Below are 26422 nucleotides of genomic sequence, written 5' to 3'. Positions count from 1 at the left end.
CTGTCTCTCCGTTAGCCTGTAAGGAGTCATCACAGTCCTGTTTGGAAAAAAGTACAGCTCAAATTATTTAAATTCACTTGGCATATCTTTCAGACTACTGACTAATTTATACTACCTTATATATACACCCATATCTTTCAGACTACTGACTAATTTATACTACCTTATATACACCCATATTTTTCAGACTACTGACTAATTTATACTACCTTATATACACCCATATCTTTCAGACTACTGACTAATTTATACTACCTTATATACACCCATATCTTTCAGACTATTGACTAATTTATACTACCTTATATACACAGTGGCGGACTTAGAAATTTGGGGGCTCAAGGCGAAATTTGCTATGGGGCCCATCAACATTAATATGCGAGAAATAAGTCAGCTAATCAGGGGGCCCATACAGTGGGCTGCAGTGGGAGGGGCCCAAGGCAGTTGCCTAGCCACGCCTCTATGCAAAGACCGCCTCTGTATATACACCCATATCTTTCAGACTATTGACTAATCTGCTGAAACTGAAGTCAGTTGGCAGCAGCAGGAAGTTGTTTTTAGATCAGGAATGGATAAACATTTTTAGAAAATCGTGGCTTAGATTAGCTGTGAGGAGCCTATAGTTCTAAACACAATACTACGGAAGTGTTGACATTTTCTGATTAAAATAGGCATGTTGGGGTCGGTTTGGGTCAATTGTGAGACCTGTATCAATAGTGGACCAGTGTGAGCTGGAGTCTGAAGAATCTCTTAACTCTACTGACATCCTCCTGAAGTTAGTCTGAATTCACACAATTCTCCTCCCAATAAAAAAGTAACACACTCATCTGCTTATCAGTACTGCACGGCTCCCAACATAAAGACACTGTTGACACAAGCCACAGAAATGTAAACTTGTTTAAGCATTCTTGTGCTTTCGAAAATAAGACACAAAAACAACAGAAAAAGCCGTACATACACAAGACCATACCGTACCAAAGCCGTACCGATACACAAGACTATATCATACCAAAGCCGTACCAATAAACAAGACCATACTGTACCAAAGCCATACCGATACACAAGACCATACCGTACCAAAGCCATACAGATACACAAGACCATACTGTACCAAAGCCATACCGATAGATACACAAGACCATACCGTACCAAAGCCATACAGATACACAAGACCATATCGTACCAAAGCCGTACCGATACACAAGACCATACCGTGCCAAAGCCGTACCGATACACAAGACCATACCATACCAAAGCCGTACCGATATGAAGAACCATACCTTAACAAAGCCGTACCGATAAACAAGACCATACTGTACCGATATGAAGGACCATACCATAACAAAGCCGTATCAATACACAAGACCATACCGAACCAAAGCAGTACCGATATGAAGGACCATACCGCACCAAAGCCGTACCGATACACAAGACCATACCATATCAAAGCCGAACCAATATGAAGGACCATACCGTACCAAAGCCGTACTGATACACAATACCATACCGTAACAAAGCCGTACCTATACACAAGACCATACTGTACCAAAGCCGTACCGATACACAAGACCATACCGAACCAAAGCCGTACCGATATGAAGGACCATACCGTACCAAAGCCGTACCGATACACAATACCATACCGTAACAAAGCTGTACCGATATGAAAGAGCATACCGTACTAAAGCTGTAACAATGTGAAAAACCATACCATTGAACACCACAAGCACTCTGTGCAGTCCTTCTTGTGCTCATATCCACGATAAACATTTCAGTTAAAAACAGATGTTTATACACCAGGTTTAGGCCAGGGAAATAACGACTCTAAAAAAGAACTCAAGTGCAGAGGACTTAAAGGATTTAAACAGCTCTTATCAACTAATCGTCTGATTATGACTGTGCACATTCTACTTCTAAAGCATTAGAAAAACTAAGGAAGTCTTACACAAAGTTAATCTAATTGGTCTCTTTAGCTGTATGTTTTGACAACTAATGGGTCGTGTAATTCGGTAATGATGTATAAAGAACACACAATTTTTGACGTATAAGTCTCCCTAATTGCTAGGACTCTTACTTACGCTGAGTTCTTTAAAACCACACTACATATTCACTCTAAAAGACAATATGTAGGCTACTTTCGACAAAAGTGTCCCTAAACTGGAAGCTATAAACTACTCAAACAGCTTCTTAACTCTACTGACATCCTCCTGAAGTTAGTCTGAATTCACACAATTCTCCTCCCAATAAAAAAGTAACACACTCATCTGCTTATCAGTACTGCACGGCTCCCAACATAAAGACACTGTTGACACAAGCCACAGAAATGTAAACTTGTTTAAGCATTCTTGTGCTTTCGAAAATAAGACACAAAAACAACAGAAAAAGCCGTACATACACAAGACCATACCGTACCAAAGCCGTACCGATACACAAGACTATATCATACCAAAGCCGTACCAATAAACAAGACCATACTGTACCAAAGCCATACCGATACACAAGACCATACCGTACCAAAGCCATACAGATACACAAGACCATACTGTACCAAAGCCATACCGATACACAAGACCATACCATACCAAAGCCATACAGATACACAAGACCATACCGTACCAAAGCCGTACCGATACACAAGACCATACCGTGCCAAAGCCGTACCGATACACAAGACCATACCATACCAAAGCCGTACCGATATGAAGGACCATACCTTAACAAAGCCGTACCGATAAACAAGACCATACTGTACCGATATGAAGGACCATACTATAACAAAGCCGTATCAATACACAAGACCATACCGAACCAAAGCAGTACCGATATGAAGGACCATACCGCACCAAAGCCGTACCGATAAACAAGACCATACTGTACCGATATGAAGGACCATACCATAACAAAGCCGTATCAATACACAAGACCATACCGAACCAAAGCAGTACCGATATGAAGGACCATACCGCACCAAAGCCGTACCGATACACAAGACCATACCATATCAAAGCCGAACCAATATGAAGGACCATACTGTACCAAAGCCGTACTGATACACAATACCATACCGTAACAAAGCCGTACCTATACACAAGACCATACCGAACCAAAGCCGTACCGATATGAAGGACCATACCGTACCAAAGCCGTACCGATACACAATACCATACCGTAACAAAGCTGTACCGATATGAAAGAGCATACCGTACTAAAGCTGTAACAATGTGAAAAACCATACCATTGAACACCACAAGCACTCTGTGCAGTCCTTCTTGTGCTCATATCCACGATAAACATTTCAGTTAAAAACAGATGTTTATACACCAGGTTTAGGCCAGGGAAATAACGACTCTAAAAAAGAACTCAAGTGCAGAGGACTTAAAGGATTTAAACAGCTCTTATCAACTAATCGTCTGATTATGACTGTGCACATTCTACTTCTAAAGCATTAGAAAAACTAAGGAAGTCTTACACAAAGTTAATCTGATTGGTCTCTTTAGCTGTATGTTTTGACAACTAATGGGTCGTGTAATTCGGTAATGATGTACAAAGAACACACAATTTTTGACGTATAAGTCTCCCTAATTGCTAGGACTCTTACTTACGCTGAGTTCTTTAAAACCACACTACATAGTCACTCTAAAAGACAATATGTAGGCTACTTTCGACAAAAGTGTCCCTAAACTGGAAGCTATAAACTACTCAAACAGCTTCAGATAATACAGTATCCATCCTAGATAATGTCAACAGTTGCTTTAAAAGTTTGGGCTCTTGAGGACCCGCGGAGTGTTTGACACGAGCGGCATTCTTCTATAGGATCAGCGCGCCCATACCGTGCAGAGGGCGGAGCGACTATATACTATATAGTGTTGCGTTTCCCTTCGGCCACCCAACATCGCTAGTCTACATTTGTTCAAAAGCCATAAATAAATAAAACCGAAACGCCAAGCTTTGCCGCCCGTAACATATATTAGAAAACCGCAGGAAATCTCATTCAGTTCTTGGAGATTGCGAATTTGAATAATATTTTCGTCCAACGTACTATGTACCCTATAATAAGATTAAGGACGCAACGAAGATCACACTTGGTTAAGGACACTTGGACGCCTGTACGCCGGGCTCTGGCCTTGAGACACTACACTCGTGTCTCAGCACTGGGTGAGTACTACTGTTTATGTTACTGAGTCATGTGCAGCGCCTCCACACCGCCTCGGTCGTCGTGAAACGCCGTCGCTTATATGCGCGACGCAGGCGTCCCTGACTGTGACTGTGAAGCGAGACGGATTGTTTTTCCAAGTTCAACTTCGACCCTCGAATAGTCGTATAATTCTAATCCTGTGCTGCTGCTGATCAGGAATTGTGTCAGTTTCGGGGGGGGGGGGGGGGGGGGGGAAAGCGCTACAAGCACTCCAGGGGCATCTGAACCCGGGATAAATATTTGATTACTCGCTCATTTCTCCGTTTTAGATTAGATTTTCACTGCATTTTCTAACTTTCTCTTCTTTGTATATTTCTAAAGATTGTGTGTATAAAAGGAAGCGTTCAACTCACGGATAATCGCCTGCTATAAACTGCACTTAGTACAGGCCTTAATATTTTTAATTAAGAGGGTTTGTCGATGTTCAAGTGGGTGTCATCCAATTATCTTTGAAGGTTCACCATTTCACCACCCGAGAAGAGTGAGACAGCGTGGCTCAAGTTAGGAATTTGGTCCATTTAGTTTGAGTCTTTGAATTTCTGTTCAAAAAGCACGTTTTAGAAAAGGTTTCGACTTTTATCCCATGAACACAATCTAGGTAAACATTAATGCATGCATTAAAAATTATGAACAGAATTATAAAACTACTACTAAATTGTTTTGAATAGCTTTACAACTTCTTAAGAACTGTTTTGTATTTTGGTAGCGTATTTCTTAGAATTCGTTAGAGAATCATAAGTAGAGACGAGTTGTAGCCGGCGACTGGGCTTCGTCAAATACGTGAGTGTAGTAAGATCCCTGCTCCTTCAAAACTGCAGTACAGTGACGAGCTCGACGTCAGTCTGTCGGCTACATGGTAATGCCCCATTTTGTGTGCGTTGTGTTCAGCGTTAATGTGGTATTGTGTGACTGAGACAACGCGGAAGGAAGAAAAGCAGTGGTTACATAACTCGACTGCGCCGCCGATGTCCTGATCTAAATCCACAGTGTGCTGACGTGAGATGTCCGCTAGAGGGCCAGAGGAGACAGACGCGCTCGCAGGGGTCATGTTGGGAAGGGCCTTCATGCCCCCTGTACTGGTACACTGGTATATCCAACCATCCTTTTGATAGTGTGTGCTCGCGTTTCTCAGTGGAATCATCTGCAATCTCTTTGTTTTGTTGGTTTTTGGGGGTAGTGGACAGAACATAATTAGAATTCAGTTTAAAATCCTGCTGTTTGTTTTCTGTGCAGTCCATAGACTTGCACCTCCCTACATATGTGACATTTTAAAGTTACATCAGCCTGGCAGAGATCTTCGTTCAGGTGGACAATATCTACTGGAGGTACCACGGTCTAGGTGTAAGCAGTGGGGTGATAGATCTTTTGCGGTAGCAGGTCCTAAATTGTGGAATGCCTTGCCTACTGTTCTACGTTCTATCATTGATCTGCCAATATTTAAAGCCAAACTTAAAACACACTTATTTAGGATGGCTTTCAACACCTAATTATTTGCAAGTTGTATCATTACCAAATGCACACAGGTTATCTTTAAGATCATATACAGTTGTGATCAAATTTATTCAACCCCCAATGCTGCGAAGGGTTTTATGGAATTCAGTGCACATTTGTAATTGTGTTCATAATGAAATCTTACAAGGACTTGTTAAAGAACTAAATGCAACTAAGATAGCATCAATTTTTTTTGTCATAAAGTATTAAATGGCCTTTTTGTGATTTCTTCATTGACACAATTATTCAACCCCTTTACGACTACCACTCCTAAGAACAGAGGTTCATTCCAGTGTTTTCCATCAGGTATTGAAAACATCTGTGGATGTCAACGAGCAGCAATCAAGCATGATAAGCACCAATTAGGCAGATTTAAAAGGACTGTGATACTCAGCTCCTTCTAGACATCTACTGGTGTGTTTCCAAGCATGGTGAAGGCAAGAGAATGGTCCCAGAAGACAAGAGAAGAGGTTATTGCTCTTCACAAGAATGGCAATGGATATAAAAAGATTGCGAAGTTGTTAAATATTCCAAGAGACACTATCGGAAGTATCATTCGCAAGTTCAAGTTAAAGGGCACAGTGGAAACGTTACCTGGTCGTGGCAGAAAGAAGATCCTGACCGCGACTGCTGTGCGCTACCTGAAGCGTAATGTGGAGAAAAATCCCCGCGTGACTGCTAAGGATCTGAAAAAAGACCTGTCAGATGTGGGCACTGAAGTTTCAGCTCAGACAATAAGGCGCGCACTGCATAACGAAGACCTCCATGCCAGAACGCCCAGACGCACCCCCTTGCTGACTCCAAAGAACAAGAAAAGTCGACTGCAGTATGCCAAAAGTCATGTGGATAAGCCACAAAGGTTTTGGAACAGTGTACTGTGGTCAGATGAAACTAAATTAGAACTGTTTGGGACAATGGACCAGCGCTATGTTTGGAGAAGGAAGAACCAGGCTTATGAACAAAAGAACACCTTGCCTACTGTGAAGCATGGCGGGGGGTCAATTATGCTTTGGGGCTGTTTTGCTTCTAATGGTACAGGAAAGCTTCAACGTGTGCAGGGTACCATGAATTCCCTTCAGTACCAGGAGATCTTGGAGGAAAATGTGATGGAGTCAGTCACAAACCTGCGGCTTGGGAGACGTTGGACCTTCCAACAGGACAATGATCCGAAGCACACATCCAAGTCCACTAGAGCATGGTTGAACATGAAAGGCTGGAACATTCTAGAGTGGCCATCGCAATCACCAGACTTAAATCCAATTGAGAACCTCTGGTGGGACCTAAAGAAGGCAGTTGCAGTGCGCAAGCCTAAGAATGTGACTGAACTGGAGGCTTTTGCCCATGAAGAATGGGCTAAGATACCCATAGGTCGCTGCAAGACACTTGTGTCAAGCTATGCTTCACGCTTGAAAGCTGTCATAACTGGAAAAGGATGTTGTACTAAGTACTAAAAAATAATGTCACTAGGGGGTTGAATAAAACTGATAATGATGTGAGCACAGTAAAGACATTTGTGGTTATTCCATCATAAATATTATGTTATGTTTGTCTAATTTATAAGTGCCTCTTTGATATAATTGTAAATAAGATGACTGAAATGATCAAAATCAATGTCAAACTGGCCAAAACACTTTATTTCAGTGGGGGTTGAATAAATTTGATCACAACTGTAGATTGATTATTGATTTCTATTGTGTACAGTGCTTTGGTCAACTCGGGTTGTATAAGGCGCTATATAAATAACTGATGATTGATTGATTGATTGAACATCTAGTGTTCTGCTGCTGTTCTCCTGCTGTTCAGCTTCATCATGCTCCTCTCCTCCTGCTTCATTGTGCTGCTGTTCTTCTGATGCACATAGCCTTCATAGCCTTCATTGTGCTAATGTTCTTTTCTGTTCTTTTCTTGTATGTGTAAGCATGCATGTTCTAACTGTGTAAGCGTGTTCTAACTGAATAAGCGTGCTGAGGTTGGAAGTCAATTCACCTGGAACAGAATGATGTTCTTGATTGAGAGATTATGTCATTAGTCCCTAGAGTGGCGTGATTAGCTAAAGAAAGCTAATTCAGCAGTATCAGATATCCAGACCTGCATTAACAGACCTCTGATGCTTCTTCCCAAAGTCTGGTGTGTGTTGGATTGTCGTCCTATATGCTTTTGGACTATCGTGACTGATTGGAGTGATGAGTTTTTGCAGCAGAATGTGTTTTCTGATCTGCTGGAAGGGAAGTCAGAAAGTTTCTTGACTTAGCAGATTGCCTTGTTCTTATTGATTAGAACTCTTTTTAGATGCAAGTGGATAAATACTACAGTTGGTCACAAAACGGGTATCCTGCACAGATTGGACAGAAATAGAAGCATCAATTACAATTACTGACTGCATTTACCAGAACTGGCATATTTCAAGACACACATTGCTGGAACCAGCAAGTGGTGTGTAACTGAGGAATATTGTGTAGCGTCTGTAAGTCCCCCTTATAAGTGCCACTGCTAAATGCTGCAGACGGAAGTGCATCCCTGCTCTTGCTGTGCTGCAGGAATGGAGCGTTCAAGAGATGGCTGACTTAGTTAAGACCTTTTATCATTTGCATGTGACTAACACAAATATCATAATATGAGGTTTAATATAAAAATAACTGTGAATGCTTCCAAATACACCAGCATAAATCATCCTATGTAAGTGTGTTCTGCCTAAGTGAAAATAGTGTCCAACGTGATACTTCATAACGTGATATTAACTTGATATTAATAGTAGTATTAATAGATATTTTCCAATAGATGTTAATACACCAGAATGAAATGATTTCACCTTATACAGAGATCAGAGCAAAACAGACCTGAGAGGAAACCAAGAAAACAAACAAACAAATAAACACCCCAGCACAGTTACATGTAGCTGCCGTTCCATTCCTGTGTTGCAGGTAGAGCAGGTGGAGCAGGTGGATCCAGAACCTCAGCACGCTAAGGGCATAGACGCCCACGAGTGTATCCCTATACATGGGAACACTGACACATGTATATGTAGGTACCATGTAAGGACCTTTTCCCATAGCCTGACCTGAACTGAAGGCAAAACTAGTTGCTGGATGTTCATGTACATACTCACATAAGGGGCAGGAGACTTGTTGAGATGACCAAGTCCAGGTGCCTAGTTGGAAGTGTTAAAGGCAGAGAGAGCTCCACATTCTGTAGGTTGGTAGTATGTTTTGGGTGCCTGAGTTCATGACATGGGTGAAAAAATAGACTTCTCAATGTTTTTGTCTGTTTCTCTGTCCAGGGCATAATGAGACCAAACTGAAAAAGATCTTGTATGAGAACAACATGTCTGACAAAGTTAAAGTCTTTTCTTTTTGTTCCACATGGCAGTCTAGTGGGTAGGACTTTGGGTTTTCAATCAGAAGAATGCCAAACCTCTGCTCTGCCATTCTGCCCCTATTGGACCCCTGAGCAAGGCCTTTAACCCTCTGAGCTCCATAAAGAAAATAAATATAATGTAGAATAGGTAGAGTGTTACCTATTCTAGTGCAGCTCCATGCTTTTTCAGAACAACAATGCATGGTAGATCTCAGAGGGTTCAAGGAAGAAGTGAAATAAATGCTGCTCATGTCTTTGGGCCATCAGTACTGCATTTCCCAGTTGGCTTGGTTCCATCATGATCTGCCAAAATGCCTTCAGTGCACCTTGGCATGGACTCTGCCAGGTTTTGATGGTGATGAATCATCAGTCCAGTAGGCCTGAAAGAGCCCATTCCAAAATGCAGCAAAAGCCAAATCACTGTAAGGGTCATGTCATGGTGCACGCCACAAATGCATTCATCTGTTTGTGGAGACCGCAATTGTGAACAAGTTCCTTTGAATAGATAGCAATAAAGTCAAGAGCATCAGTAAATCTCTCTTCTATGTTTCAAAATAATATAATCTTTTTATATTTATTCAGCTGCAGGATGTTTTGCACTAGTTTGTATTGTTGTGGTAAGGTATTCAAACATGCACTACATGGAAGCATATATGACCCGAACAGAAGCGGTCCAAAAACAGAAGTGGTCAAAGAACAGAACCCTTGAGTACACCACAGCTCACAGGCATCACCCTGATTGGTTGGAAATAAAGGCACTTTGTCCATTAAGAGCATTTGTGCATTTGTGATCATCTAATATTTTCTTGAAACAACCAAGTGTAGTCCAGTGTAGTCCAGCTAGGCCCAAAGAAAATGCAGTGCTGCTCTAGAAGAGCTCCATCCTTAGCTGTGCTGCTCTAGAAGAGCTCCGTCCTTCGCAGGGCTGCTCTAGAAGAGCTCCATCCTTCACAGTGGTTGAAATGTTGAGACATTTTGATATAATCAAGTTGAAGGTGTGACCATGAATGTGTGTGCACCCTATTACATGTTGTGAGAGTCCAATATGATATAGATTTCCTTGGTTTTAGGTTTTATTTTCCTTGTGGTTGTCAATGTGTATATTGAAATCAACAGCAGCCCAAGCAGTCCTAGACGCTATCAGCATGACCGCTAGATTGTGTTAAGCGAAATGACATTTGATGACATCCAGTGTTTACAGTCCTGTAAATGGTTTAGCAAATGAAGTGCTAGAACAGGGCCAGTGGGGTGAGTTCAGAGGTCAATGTGAGTCGTGTGCAAAGAATTAAAACATACAGACCTTGCTTACTACTTACAGAACAAATTACACATATATATGGTGCCAAAGACCCCACACTCCAAAGACCTCAACAGCTACAGGCCAGTAGCACTTACATCTCACCTGATGAAGACCCTGAAGAGACTACTCCTTGTCCACCTCCACCCACTTGTGAGTTCATCAATGGACCCACTTCAGTTTGCCTATCAACCTGGCATCGGGGTGGAGGATGCCATCATTCACCTGCTAAACAGATCTCTGTCCCACCTGGAGACCACTGGGAGCTCTGTGAGAATCATGTTCTTTGATTTCTCCAGTTCTTTCAATACCATCCAACCCATGCTCCTGAAGGACTAGCTGGAGTGCACTGGACTGGACCACCACTTCACCACATGTATTCTGGATTACCTCACTAACCGACCGCAGTACGTGAGGACAAAGGGCTGTCAGTGTGACACTGTTGTCTGCAGCACGGGGGCTCCACAGGGAACAGTTCTTGCTCCCTTCTTGTTCACCCTCTACACTGCAGATTTCAAGTACAGTTCTGCCAGCTGCCACCTGCAAAAGTTCTCTGATGACTCGGCTATCGTTGGCCTCATCAGTGATGGCCATGACGGGGAGTACAGAGGACTGACGCAGGACTTTGTCACATGGTGCCAGAAGAACTGCCTGCAGATCAATGCAGGCAAAACTAAAGAACTGGTGGTGGAATTCTGCAGGACTAAACACTCAAATCCTGTGCCTGTAAACATCCAGGGCACAGACATTAGAGGGTTTTCCATCCACTGAGTTTTTGCGCATTTTGAAAATGCGCATGAAAAAAGCTGGATGGAAAAAGACCAAAATTCGAAAAAAGCCCCAAATATCGCAAAAAGATTTTTACGCTAGGAAGAGGTAAAAAATTTAGACTATCGCATCGCCAAAATTCGGAAAAACTGGATGGAAAAGGGTTTTTCGCATAAACGATGACGTATCATGCCTCAAGTCATGTGGTTCTGTACATGATTGCGATGTAAAGATGGCAAATGCATACAAAAACAGTTCTGGAGAGAGCAAAAATTGAATTTAACTTCTCCATGTATAGAAAAGAAAAAGAAAAAAATGTTTCAAAACCTCAACGTGCAAAAATGCGTAACTGCCAGATGGACGTAAAACCACTATTGTTTGGCGTCCTCTCACGTGATCTAAAGTTTATTCGCATAACTGTAATGAATGGAAACGAGGCTTAATTAGCATTTTTTTCTGCCAAAACTTGGAAATTGCGCATAATTTTTTCGAAAGGTTTAGCTATCGAGATTGTGAGGTCCTACAAATATCTTGGTGTCCACCTTAACAACAAGCTGGACTGGACTGACAACACAGCTGCTCTCTAACAGGAAGGGCCAGAGCAGACTGTATCTCATAAGGAGACTCAGATCCTTTGGTGTGCAGGGGACACTCCTGAGGTCCTTCTTTGATGCTGTGGTGGCATCAGCCATATTTTATGGAGTGGTCTGCTGGGGTAGCAGCATCTCCACTGCTGAGAGGAGGAGACTGAACAGGATCATAAGGAAGTCCAGCTCTGTCCTCGGGTGTCCTCTTGACCCAGTGGAGGTGGTGGGAGACAGGAGAATGAGGAGTAAGCTAAAATGCATGCTGAAGAACCTGTCCCACCCCATGCACCATTCTCTGACCGCACTAAGCAGCTCCTTCAGTGTCCGGCTGCTGCACCCCCGGTGCGTGAAGGAGAGATACCGCAGGTCCTTCCTTCCACACGCCATCAGACTGTTCAACACGCGCTGCACTCAATAGACTGTAGTTAATATTTAACATTGCTACCACATGCCGGACTAATTGTGCAATTTTTTTTTCAATACAGCAAATGTGCAATAGTTTTCTATGTGCAATATCACCATACATAAGATTATTATATTTTTCAATATCATATATTTTTGTAACCAGTATACATACATTTTTGTTTTGTTTTTTTAATTATTATCTACCTTATACATTGTCTGTATACTTCCTCTCTCTGCTGCTGTAATATAGCAAATTTCCCTGTTGCGGGATCAATAAAGGATTCTTATCTTATGATTAAATTAGAACTGAACCTTGAAGTACATCTGGAGAAAACTAGTGTAGTGTGAGATTTCAAGTGTTGACTATCAGTGAGGTAGTGTTAAACACTACCATAGATGAATGAATGTTCAATTTATATAGCACCTTTCCAAATTCCCAAGGCACTTTACAATTTAACACAGGTACGAGTCACAGACAACCAATCACACACTGGTGAGAAGCGGCAGCCAATTGCGCACAGCGTACTCTCTACCGGAAGCCACAGCCCCCTGGGGGACTGAATGGGGTGCAGGAAGGGGAGAGAGGACAGACCCTAGTGGCAGAGCACCATCCACCACTGGGCATACAAGCAAACACACACACTCAGACACTACTTTTTATTGAACATAGAGACACAGACACACACTCAGGGAGAATTTGTCAGGGACTGCCAATTTACCTAACCTCCATGTTTTTGGACTGTGGGAGGAAACCCACACAGACACGGGGAGAACATGGAAACTCCACTCAGATAGGGACTTGAACCCAAGACCCCAGTGCTGAGAGGCAAACATGCTAACCACCAAGCCACCGTGTTCACATAGTTAGATCCCGTAGATGCCTAAGTTAGTAAAGCAGATTAGAGATGGCCTTCAGTGGCCACAGTCAATGGAAGTGTGTTTAAGAATATGAGTAACAGTTGAAGTCTACGATGTTGGAAAGGCGATGAGAGAGAGTTATTAACAGCGATGCACACCTGCATCTAAGAAGCACATCCGTGTTTTGGATCTTGTATGTTCATGCATACAGTACGTTGTCACTGAGGGCAACACTGGAAGGAACGAGTTTGCAGTTCTTTGTAGACATTGTCAATTTTGTTTAGAAAGAACTGATCATCTTCACATAAGCTAGTGGAACTAGATTTCTGAAAATACAAATACATTCAAAGATATGCATATTAGGATAGGAAGCTCTGCAATATATTATTTGGCAGTAAGGATAATTGTTATTTATTGTTAATAGTTCGTTAGTGCTGCTGTGTCACAGATCCCCCGGTGATGTTACCATGTGCTTCTGTTTCAGTGTATTTCTTTGCCTTGAGTCTTTTATATCTGTAGCTGTGCATTGGATGGTTTGTCTTGAGTATTTATACACTCATCCCATTTGCTTGGTCAGTTGTTCTGCTGACTTTCTCTGTCTGTATTTTGCTGTTGTGGTTTCCCAGAGTTCGTAGCATTATATCCATGCTTCTATTCATTCTTCTTCTTGAGTTTGGACCAGTTTTTTGCTTTTCATTTTTGTATGTTATCTGGTTACGTTTCATTGACTCCTGGTACTTCGATCATAGACTGTATTAAGGCCTCTGAATATGGATTTACCCAAAATAAATGTTACCCATCTACACAAATGTGTGCTGCCTTGCCCATCTCTGTGTTACAGAATAATCGACCCCCAAAGACATACAGTGTGAGCAACCTTCCATTTGTGGCTATGTCAGTGTTGGATACCTCTCTGTGTTTGTCTTGAGGTCTTCACAGTGTTCCTGTCATTGCTGAGTTGTCTGGTTTTACTTCCCTGACTCGTTCACCCTACAGTTTTTAATGGATAATGATTATGGCTTTAAACAAAAATGCATTCTGCTTTGCTTTACAGTAGAAGCAGTATTTTACAACAGAAGCAGTGTGTTTACAACAGTTGTGGTGTCTGATTTTTTTGACCTTGCTGTGTAAAATTATTCACAGCTCCAGATTTTAAATGTATTCTCACTGCACTTTATATCCAGATTATTGTATTAAAATATAATTGTAAAATTGATTGTGAATGTTTATATTGACCAAAACAAGGTGGTAATATGTATTTGTCCAATAAATTGTCCAATAAATTCAATAGGTGCATCTTTTAATTATAGTACTGTCTCTGTGTATTAAAGCAAGAAAACACTTCAAATAGGCAACGTAATAACAAAACACAGGTGAGACCCATAATGCAAGGAACAAAACCAGGAACTGACCACAAGAACACATGACCGGTAACTAAGGGATCATATCTCTCTCTCTCTCTCTCTCTCTCTCTCTCTCTCTCTCTCTCTCTCTCTCTCTCTCTCTCTATATATATATATATATATATATATATATATATATATATATATATATATATATATATATATATATATATATATATATATATATATGTATGTGTGTGTGTTGTCTTAAAGCAGCAGATGATATAATGCAGATGTGCTCAGATGTATTCCTCATCTCTTAGAACAGTGTTCACTTTGAACAAGAACATCTTGCTCTTGGATTGTGTGTCAGGTCTATGAGATTTGACACGCTACGTCAGTGGCCGGATGGATTTGCCAGTATTCCTCACATTCTGGCAGATTCTGAATTTCTGAACGCAGCAGGCTTTTTTGGCTGGCTTGCATGTTCACTTTTCTCAAAAAAAAGAAAAGTGTTCTTTTGTCCTTTAATTAGACTTCTGTACACACGTCTATGGGGCGTAGCCGATAAGCTTCTGCGCTTCCCACAATGCCCTGGAAACTGTTTCTGGCCAGAACTGCTGCCTTAGGAGCCGGAGATACCACTGTGATTTCATCAGTCAAGTCTTTCTAATGGGACAAAATGCATTTCCAAATGTTTGTGATTGCCGATTTAGAAGCAACTGTGTTAACGACTAGTTAACAACGAGAGTTTGAGAACTACTCTGTTTCTTCTGCTCCTTCCTATTTCACAAGGTCATGTCTCACACATTTTTATGAATGAACTGTAGTGCATTGTGCACACGTGATTTGAATTAAGTGATATTACCATGGAAACATTTACACACCAATCAGTTGTCAGCAAATCTTGGGATTCTGTACTGTACTCATTATGAAATATGTGCATGATTTTTCAAGAAAATGGAAAATTCTTGTGTTCAGAATTGCTTCCCAGATGTGGAAAATGTCACTGTGATCAGTTTTTATGCATAATGCACTAAAATAAATGTTTAACTGAGTAAAAGTGTTGAAACTGCACATACTTTTCTTAAAAAGTAAAAGGTTGTTCATAATATATTTAGTAAAACAATTCATATGAAGATTTTTTATAATTTACTTCTTTGCACTAATACAAGGAAAAAAGGTGGACTTGTTGTTAGTTCCATGTAATTTTGGAAAGAGTTTACTAGTCTGGCCCCATTGAGATCTGATATGCAGCCCCCAGACCAAAATGAGAGACACCCCTGATTTAGATGCAGAGGTGGGTAGAGTATTAAACAATTTTACTCAAGTAAAAGTACAGTTACTTGAACCAAATGTTACTCAAGTAAAAGTATGCATCCCAAAAATTTACTTGAGTAAAAGTAAAAAAGTGCTTTGATTAAAAGCTACTCAAGTAGTGAGTAAATGCATGAGTACTGTCTCGTGTCAGTAAATTACATCATGGGAAATTGAATTACGGGAAACTATGACTTTTAATGATAACAAAAATTATTTATTATAAATAAATATTATATATATAAATTATTTATTATAAATAATATGTATTTTTGTTTGTTCCTAATTATTAGACCTGTGTAACTTTAATGTGTTCCACAAAGGCACTAACTGATGAGACTGTCAGCCAATACGTGTAGCTACAACTTGACACCAACTGAAACAATTTGTAGCAGACTTAATCATCCTATATTGCTAGTGTGTACAATCAATGTGAGAACTGGTTTTTAGTATTGCACTGCGTTACATTTAATAATTACATCATACAAACGTTATGCCTCAGAGATATAGCATTACACAAAATTATACATACAGCAAACTTATCGCATCGTGTTTCCTCATATTTGATGTTGAGTTCTTGTAGGCTGAAATGTCCACACGTTTGCAGACACAATTGGCAACGCCAAGGTTGCAAAATCTCACGCATTGAGCGTGAGACATGCATTTGACTGTCTTCACACGCTTACACGCCACACCTCCGATTTCTCACGCCGAAAAAAATCTAGTTTATTTACCTCTGATCCATATCTATGATTCAATGAGTTACTAGTTTGCTCTGTCGCCAACCACTGACGATCGATCGATCGCGATATAATACTTAATTTGTGTCCATTTTACACCCCCCCCCGTCAACAATATACGTTACCCACCCATACCCCCACCCCCCACCCAGCGGTTTAAATCTCATTAAAAGTGATCTTGAAAACTTGGCAACCTTGCAGCGCATTATATAGCTGGCCTTTTACACGTTTGTAATGTGAACATTGGCTGTATGAGGTCAGGGATGCTCGGTAGGTTTTTCTGTCACTTTCTTGCTACGGTGGAGAAAGTTTGCGTATGTGATCACGTGATTGACCGGCTTCATTTGATTGGTCACTCATACTCGGGTGACGAGACGTTGGTCAGTCTTCTCACTGAAAAGACGAATTATTTACAAAACGAAAGTAACGGTAGCGCGCGGCGCAAATCTGATTGTAACGGAGTAAAAGTCGCGTTTTTCTCACCACATATTTACTCAAGTAAAAGTAGAAGTCGTTCATATTAAAACTACTCTTACAAGTACATTTTTGTCCAAAAAGCTACTTGAGTAAATGTAACGGAGTAAGTGTAACGCGTTCCTACCCACCTCTGTTTAGATGTTGGAAGTTATGCAATGATACCAGTGAATACCTGCTCTTGATATGTCTGGATTAGTTTACAAACAGGTGTCAACCTTTTCCACCTGGCAGTTGTACTCTGTCACATTGTCATCTTGTGGTAACCAGGGCAACAGCTACCAGCCATGAACAACAGCCTGAGATGTGCGCAAGAAAATAAATCCAAGGAACTTTGGTTCATAACGTACTGTTTTATCAAAATACTTTTGCAACAGCTTAGTAATAGGTTAAGAGCGACCTCTGGTGTTCAAAAATACAACTGCGTTAGCATAATAAACACTCGCCCATTGCCACAATACTCATCGCCACACTCCTCGCGGTGAATCGTGTCAGGATCTATCGATTTATCGAGCTTAAAGTTTTTTTTTGGTCCATTATATGGACTATCCTAATAGTATAGAGTCCGTTATTAATAATTATGTACCCTCAAATTGAATTGGAAAAGTATAGCCAAAATCATTCCACTAACACCCCCCCACCCATAACATGGTGACAAGCAACGGATTGGAAGCAAGGGTTGTTGTTTTAAGAAATTATGTAACTATTGGGGAACTATCCATGAACTATTAATTAATCTAAATCTAGTTTTGTTCCCCATTTGCTGTTACGAATTATACTATTAAGTGTATTTGAGAGTTGGTACATTTTTATCCATTATTTTAAGATTATTATTTCATTAGACTCATCAGCCACCCTAACCCTAGTTTAGCAGCCTACCCCTAATCCTAGTTTAGCAGCCTAACCCTAGATGAGCAGTTTCACCTCACCTGAACACTCCAGACTTCATTCCCTTATACTGTTGTGAATTGCTGAGTAGCTGCATTTTTGCCCTTGTGACGTATGTTTCTGTCTCCTATGAGTAGTTTGTTTATAGTGCAGTAGCGTTACTTTCATGTGTATAACCAGCCAGCCCCCTGACTGCCTGCTCATCACTGTCCAGTTTGTCCAGTGAAGGCCAAAGACCGATAGAGTCCAGCGGGGGTTTGCCACTGTCACTGTGGGCTTGTTCCTCAGGGGTCAGTAGGTGTGTCTTGATTGATGTGTGTCTCCTGAATTAGATGCAGGTACGTAGGCCCCTCTGACCCACCCAGCTGCTCGATGCACATGCAGCAGAAGAGGGCGGGGCCAACATCTGTCCCACATGATTGGCTACTGGATGGATCTGAGGTGAATGGAACAGTCACTCAAAGACCAGAACAATAACCTATGAAAGGAAGATGACACAAGGTTAGCCTGCCCTGCCCATCTCTCCCCTTCTGTGTGTGTGTGTGTGTGTGTGTGTGTGTGTGTGTGTGTGTGTGTGTGTGTGTGTGTGTGTGTGTGTGTGTGTGTGTGTGTGTGTGTGTGTGTGTGTGTGTGAGAGAGAGAGAGAGAGAGAGAGAGAGAGAGTTATTAACAGTAGTATTGTGTTCTCATGGTCACCATTATTCAAGGCCCTCAGCTGTGACCTTGACCATCTGTGTGCTGACTGAGACTGGGGGAGTGGGAGGATACAGCAACAAGGTGTTACACAGACGCACACACACCACGCACACACATACACATGCGCTCACATGCATGTACATGTACACAGTTATTAGTATCTGAATTTCCAGTAAACTAGAATGTAAAAGGTTCAAGGGTATAAGACAAGGACTATGATTTACATATTTGGCAGAAGTTCTTACCCAGACTTAAGTTTCAAGCATGTCAGAGATGGAAGGGATTGTAGAGTTCAGAGTTTTGCCTGAGGACTCTGAGATAGACACAGCATAGAACACTTGCCCAGACAGGAGACTGAACCCTAGTCCCCCATGAGAGGTAGTGTTGTCACCCTCACTATATCAATCACATGTTTTTATCTCTCATTAATCACACATTTAAATCTCTCATTAATTCCCACCCTCTCCTATTTCAGCTCCAGTTCACTTTTTGTGCCTCTATGTCCCTACATGAAAACAGTGCATGTTTGATGTCTGTGCATAGTCTGCTCCGTGTGTCCTGAACATGGGGCGGAGTCTGCTCCATGTGTTCTGAACATGGGGTGGAGTCTGCTTCGTGTGTCCTGAACACAGGGGGTGGAGTCTACACTGTGTGTCCTGAACAGTATTAGTTTTCTTGCATTAACACAGTGATTGTGTGAATAGTGTGTGCTGTGTGTGCATGAACGTGTTCGTCCTTGTGTGTGAACACTGAACTGGACTGTATGGAGAGGAGGCATTTGAATTCTATTTGGAATAGTGCCACCATGTGGTCAGATGTTGTTATAACTTTATTTTCACCAAATTAATATGCAGTTCATAGATCATAAGGTGTAGGTCTGTAAATGTACAAAACATCATTGTTAGGAAACCTTTAAAGATTTTAAGTTTTAACTTTAAAATGTTTCACTCTTTCTCCTTCCCATGCTGCCAGTTGGCCCAATGTTGTGAACAGAAAACGCAAGAACTGGTCTTCGAGGGACATGTCTGGTAAGGATGTCTGGTCTGTGTCTCTGAGCAGTCAGGCTCCTCACATCTGCGGTTAAATGTAGGAGGGGCCAGCAGTGTGATTGGCAGGCCAGAGCTGTGTGGTGTGGGAGGAGCAAGGTAATCTGTGGAGGAGGTAGCCTCCGTGCTGCAGGAGCAACTGAAACTTGTTTAAGAGTAGAGGAGCCGGCCAGCTGTGGTATGCAGGATGATGTCATCTACCTGCAACCCTTATGAAGAAGAGAGCAGCCCTGCCACACACACAAGGGTGTGGTAGTAGCTGAAGAGGTTCGTTGGGATCAAGGTCATGATTTCTACAGGAGTAACTCAACAACAGAAAAGATATTTGTGAATAGGCAAATTAAGTGATAATCAAACATTCAGTATGTGCTGCATTTATGCAAAGGAAGCCGAAGAAAACGCTGTGACTCCGAACCTACAGGGAGTTACATGGCTCCAAAGTTACATGGTGCCTGTGTGTTGAGGTTAGCTTGGTCTATGCGCATAGTGGGCTGTGAGCTTTAAAGGTTCTGTAAGCCCCCTCCAGTACTGAGTGTCTCTTCCAGGGTACATCCCCAGCTACCTGGACAAGGACGAGGTGTGTGTGGTGTGCGGAGACAAAGCCACAGGGTACCACTACCGCTGCATCACCTGTGAAGGATGCAAGGTGTGTCGTAACATCAGTCTCCCTTTCTTTCTCTCTCTCTCTCTCTCACACACACACATACCAGTGTTAATTTTGACAGAATTTTATTTAGTCTTAGTCTTTTGACTAGTTTTAGTCATAATTTAGTCATTGGAGTTGTTTTTAGTATTAACGTAGTCATAATTTAGTCGACTAATTATCATTAGAATTTAGTTGACTAATTATCAAGAATTTAGTTGACTAAAATATGAATGATGTAATAGCCATTATATACACTTGAATATTATTATTATTATTATTATTATTATTATATACAGAATATTATTGTTTGTATGTGCAGTATATACAAAAACAGATTTCCAAACTTTATTGACCTGAACTTAGAGTTAGTGTGCATAACAATAACAAAACATTGATGACCAGTAGGCCTGCTCTCCCTGAAGAACATATGGAGTTTATGAACAATACATATTACATTCTATATAAAACTGGGTTCCGTAAAAACAGCAATGCCATAGCCTACAGATGTCATTTTATTTGTCATATTTTTCCCGACATCATCGTCTATACACCGTCACACATGGTTTATACACCGTCTTGTTTTTCTCAAAGTCAAAGGAGAAATCGCCTCTTATCTTTCTTCCTGCTGACATTGTTGAGTTAACTTCGAGTTGAATTTCACGAGTGACCACAGTTCACAGGCTAGTATGGTCTTCCCGGGTTCTATGCGATGTGAAGACGTTAGTACTGATTGGACGTTTACCCGGTTTGTCCCGCCTGTCCGTGTATGCTAAAGTAGTTACGGTTGGATGTCTTCTTAATTTATCCCTACCTTTCACTAAACTAAATCGGGTCTGATTATTATTATTATTATTATTATTTTCATCATCGTTTTTATCTCTTCGTATAGTTTTTATTTAGTTATCGTCTTTTTTTCATCATGAAAAAAAGGTTCGTTGACGAAAACTAAATTATTCGTCAACTAAATTAACACTGGCACACACACACACACACACACACACACACACACACACACACACACACACACACACACACACACACACACACAGAGCGTTTGACCACAGCATGCACTGACGTGTGTTTGTGCCTGCAGGGCTTTTTCAGACGCACCATCCAGAAGGGGCTCCACCCATGCTACACCTGCAAGTACGAGCGCTGCTGCATCGTGGACAAGGTCACCCGCAACCAGTGCCAGCTGTGCCGATTCAGGAAGTGCCTGGCTGTCGGCATGGCGATGGACCGTGAGTGAGCCCCTCCCTTGGCCCCGCCCCTCCGTACACTCCCTCCTGTCAGTGACGTGTGGACCAGGGTTCTTCTGCTCTGGTGTTACATTGATGGAGCAGCACTTGAGTGTTCACCCCAGAGTGGCGAGGCCCTGCGTTCGTGCACCGCAATGACTCTTCTGTCGTTTTGTCTTTGCTGCCCAGTGGTGCTGGACGACTCGAAGCGTGTCGCTAAGAGACGACTGATCGAGGAGAACCGTGAGAAGAAGAGGAAGGAGGTCTTGGATCAGGCACTGCAGAAGAGGCATGAGCCCACACGCTTCGAGTGGGAGCTCATCCGCTTGGTGACCGAGGCACACCGACACACCAGCGCCCAGGGCTCCCACTGGAAACAGAGGCGCAAGTTCATGGTGAGAGGCCTGAAGCAGCCGGCCAGACGCTGCCCCTGCTCCTGCCCCTTTAACAGTAAGAAAGAATAATAGCAGTGAAACCATCCTTGTGGTTCCTTTACTGGTCTGTTTATGGCATTGTCGTTTCACTCATCCACACAGGCTGTACGTCATCTGTAAGGTCAGAGCACCTCCCCAGCAATTTTATTATGCTTTCATACAGTATCTTGTGTTCATAGAACATAGTGTCCTGTGGCGTTACCAGCAGCTGATTTGGTGTTGCAAGATGTTGCAATCCAGCTGAGTGGATTGGTGTGTATGTGATGGCTGTTTTGTCTCACGTCTTGTTCTGGACCGCAGCCAGAGGACATCGGTCAGTCTCCCACAGTTCCCGTCCAGAACCGAGACAGAGTGGACCTAGAGGCATTCAGTGAGTTCATCAAAATAGTCACTCCTGCCATCACACGCGTGGTCGATTTCGCTAAGAAGGTCCCCATGTTCTCTGAGGTGAGTGGCTCCAGTCATCAAGCTACTGCTGAAACTGCATCGTGCTTCCTGTCTCTAGGTACACCTGAGGAGTGATTTCAAGTCATCTTTTTATTCTCTAGAAGGAAAGAAAGACATTTAGACATTTGAACATTTGAACAGGAAATTTGGCAAGTGACTAGCATGCCTATGTAAAGACAGCATGCCTATGTAAAGACCACACTATGCTTATGTATGTTACTTTGAGCCTGTGAGTGTGTGTGCGTGCGTGTGTGTGTAAGACCGTGCTCATGGTCCACCACGTCCCGACTGGTTCATCTGTGTGCAGTTGCCGTGTGAGGACCAGATTGTCCTGCTGAAGGGCTGCTGTATGGAGGTCATGTCCCTGCGTGCAGCAGTGCGCTACGACCCCGACAGTGAGACGCTCACTCTTGGGGGCGAGATGGCCGTCAAACGAGAGCAGCTGAAGAACGGAGGCCTGGGTGTGGTGTCGGATGCCATCTTCGACCTGGGCAAAAGCCTGGCGCACTTCAACCTGGACGACTCCGAGGTGGCACTTCTACAGGCGGTGCTGCTCATGAGCTCGGGTGAGCCACACATCCAGTGCGGCCTTGACACGCTCATGCCCTGCCATGTGTAGACGTACCTGCTGCGTGAGGAAATCTTAACAGTGTGTAGCTGTACCTGTCGTGTGTATACTTACCTACCATGTGAGGAAGTCCTAACAGTGTGTCCGTCGTTGCTGGACTATCTCTGTCCTCTGCTCTCAGACCGCTCAGGACTGACGTGTGTGGAGAAGATTGAGCAGTGTCAGGAGACCTACCTGCTGGCATTCGAACACTACATCAACCACCGAAAGCACAACCTCCCCCACTTCTGGCCCAAGCTGCTAATGAAGGTGACGGACCTGCGCACCATCGGCGCCTGCCACGCCAGCCGCTTCCTCCACATGAAGGTGGAGTGCCCCACCGAGCTCTTCCCCCCTCTCTTCCTGGAGATGTTTGAGGACCAGGTGTGACCAGGAGCAAGACTGCACATGTGCCAGCCACAGGGTCTCTTGTATTGACTTGGGACCTGCACTTCTGGAGCCCTTTGACCCCTGGTGTGCCATGTTTAGAGCCCCCCACCCCCCCCCCCCCCCCAAACAGCCCTCAGGTCCCTCCTGCTAAGAGTGTATTCAGCAAATTACATCCTTCTGTTCCCACATACCTCACCTCTTCAGGAAGAGCACAGCAGCAGAAATTCCTTCAAACTAAAAGTCTCTCTGCATTTTCTGTGCTCAACTGAATGTATTTAGCAGGAACACACTACCAGTAAACATAGATGCACTCTGTGTACATTTATATGAGCGTACCCAGTTAAAAACCTCCACAAACCTTGTATCTGAGTATGTGTAATCCCACACTCACTGCACATGCGTGTATGATTCGACGTGGTCCCATTCATTCAGATTCAGAATGTTGACTACCTTCAAACTCAGCCTGACCGCACATTCACAGTGAGCTGAACTTGAGCAGTTCTGTGTGACTGCATGTATTTTAACTCCATGTTCCTCTGTACAGATCAATGTGTGTAGCCTGCATTGTCATGAGCTGTTCCTGCCTAGCCCTGCAGACCAGCAGCACAGAAGGGCACACGCAAAATGAACATCATGCAGGAGGCTCAAGGCTTCTTCTGTTGGATGGACAGTAGGGGGAACACTGTCCGGTCCTGGTACTTTACGTGATTTAGGGAATTTGGGTTGACTCCCAAGCACCATGTAGCACCACGTGATGAGCGAGGTTCAAACACAGATACAAGGAATAAAAGGAAGCAGACTGACAGAATCCTCATGCATTACTGACAATGTTTTCTGACATTTGCCCAGAATTGAGAACTGGGCTTTGGTTCCCGTCATGTGGCATTAGACTCCACCTCACCCCTCATCTGTTATTAAAGAACAACATCTCCAAAGCAAAATCTATACATGAAACCCATGTATCGAAAACAATGTCCTGTTGCAGTCAGTAAATCTGTGTCGAACAGAAAGCAGAATACGTCCTTTGTGTTCAGTATGTCAAGCTGCATGTCAGCTTTGTGGAGTCCTATATGTCGAGGTGCTTCAATGCTCATAATGACACTGTGATCAAGGACCTGCCAGTGTGCCTCACTGTGATGATCCAGTCCCGGGCTGAAGGATGGTTCCGTCACTAAAAGAAATAAAGAATAAAAAGAAATAAATGTGCCATGTTTGTCAATTGTGATTTTCACCCCAATCTAAATTTGTCCTCCGCATTTACCCATCTGTGCAGTGAGAACAAACACACACACTAGTGATCACTAGGGGGCTGTGGTGCACATGTGCCCAGAGTGGTGGGCAGGCACCCAGGGAGCAGTTGGGGTTAAGTGCCTTGCTCAAGGGCACTTCAGTCAAGGCCTGGGGCCTGGGAATCGAACCTATGACCCTCCAGTCACAAGACCAGTTCCCCAACCACCAGACCATGACTATCACTTTGCTAGCACCCTTCTGCAGGAGACCCCAGGCCCCTCCACCCACCAGTGCAGCACAGCGGGACAGCCCGCACTTTCCGCTGGCTACACCTGCCCTGACCAGCACCACAAAAACGAATGGTCGACAAACTGCACGTGGACACCCACTACGCGAGCTAGGGCTCTGATCACTGCAACCCTTCCAGGGAATCCAGAAGCCATATATAGATTACTGGACGTGGTTTACAATGACTTTACAACTCTCTCATGTATACAGTGAGAATAATTGAGTCATTAACAATACTTGCTAACACCTCGTTAAACCTCCTTTACACTCTGTGTGCTTGTGTCAGTGTCAGTTATACTTATTCACCTGCAAGTCAAACATAAAAGCACCCGAGTTGGTGACACTGTGAGATGTTGTCCACTGAGAGATGTACTGAGAGCTGTAGGCTCTGTAGGCTACGTACTGCCTCTAAATAAGGCAAAAACCAGAACAGGTTTTTTGATAGCAGGAATAAACATTTTCCATGGTAACTGAATTTATGTAACATTTACATTTCATTAACTGTAAAAATGCAACTTATGACTGTCAGGAAATAGATCCTACCAGTGAGAGTCTGACTGGGGTGTTCATCAGCTCCCAAGTAAATTAGGTCCAGTGTCCAGAAGGGGAGTGTTGATAAAAGCTGAAGATGAACATAAAATATTTAGTGCAACTGTTTAATGAAACGACAGAGGGGAGCTGTGTTAAAACAAATGCTTACATACCAGGCTGGGCAATACCATCAAAATCAAATATCGCGATATACGGCCCGATATTAACTTTTGGTTTTTTGAAGATTTTGAAAGAATTTTTGGCTTTGTATTTGTTTTTCATGCACACACTTATATATGTTCATACACACATATATACACAATATTGTATTCACAATATTGTATTCACACACCTATCCAAATGATCAGAATCAGTTGTTCCAATCACTAAGCGTATTGCTACCAAGAATGTAAAAAAAACAATTCTTCAGCATGTCGTTATTACAAGATCTTATGTCATTAAAACGACATAACCGCGGCATTCGGTATTCTTTCTTCAATAGCTTTTAATACAGTCTTCTTCTTTCGGCAATTCCTGTTTAGGGGTCGCCACAGCGGATCAAACTCCTCCATCTGGCCCTGTCCTGAGTGTCCTCCACTGACCCACCAGCCACTCTCATATCCTCTACCATTGCATTCATAAACCTCCTCTTACATCTACCTCTCCTCCTCTTGCCTGGAAGTTCCATCCTCAAGACCCTCCTACCAATATACCTCTCCTCTCTCCTCTGCACATGTCCAAACCATCTCAATCTCGCTTCTCTAACTTAATCTCCAAAACATGCTACATGTGCTGATCCTCTAATAAACTCATTTATGATCCTATCCTTCCTCGTCACTCAAAATGAGAATCTCAACACCTTCAATTCAGACACCTCCATCTCCCTCACCTGTCTCTGTCAGTGGCACTGTCTCCAGTCCATACAACATAGCAGGTCTCACTACTGTTCTATACATCTTTCCTTTCATTCTAGCCGACACCCTTCTATCACAGATCCACCCAGACACTTTATGCCATCCACACCACCCTGCCTGCACTCTCTTCTTTACCTCTTTCACTTCCTCCGTTACTCTGTACCCTCGACCCTAAGTAGGTAAACTCGTCAGCCTTCACCAAATCAACTCCTTGTAACTGGACCTGTCCACCATCTGC

General features: G+C 42.7%; 1 protein-coding gene across 3 annotated transcripts; it reads left to right on the top strand.

Moving 5' to 3' along the window:
- Positions 1-3882: 3882 nt before the first annotated feature.
- LOC143504405 (thyroid hormone receptor alpha-like) lies at positions 3883-24401 on the top strand. 3 transcript variants are annotated; one of them, XM_076995915.1, is made up of 10 exons: positions 3883-4155; positions 18050-18218; positions 18425-18494; positions 19386-19441; positions 20005-20105; positions 21199-21346; positions 21533-21738; positions 22078-22224; positions 22532-22790; positions 22974-24401. In XM_076995915.1, the coding sequence occupies exons 4-10, from the start codon at positions 19435-19437 to the stop codon at positions 23219-23221; spliced, it is 1116 nt and encodes a 371-aa protein (XP_076852030.1). In that variant the 5' UTR covers positions 3883-4155; positions 18050-18218; positions 18425-18494; positions 19386-19434; the 3' UTR covers positions 23222-24401. The 3 variants fall into 3 exon arrangements, with proteins under 3 accessions (XP_076852030.1, XP_076852031.1, XP_076852032.1); XM_076995916.1 differs by lacking the exon at positions 3883-4155 and adding an exon at positions 16606-16935; XM_076995917.1 differs by lacking the exon at positions 3883-4155 and adding an exon at positions 17136-17175.
- Positions 24402-26422: the final 2021 nt, after the last annotated feature.

Source organism: Brachyhypopomus gauderio, chromosome 2, assembly GCF_052324685.1.
Source record: "Brachyhypopomus gauderio isolate BG-103 chromosome 2, BGAUD_0.2, whole genome shotgun sequence".
NCBI lineage: Eukaryota > Metazoa > Chordata > Actinopteri > Gymnotiformes > Hypopomidae > Brachyhypopomus > Brachyhypopomus gauderio.
The sequence above is the reverse complement of the archived record's forward strand: the minus strand, read 5'-3'. Positions and strand labels throughout refer to the sequence as shown.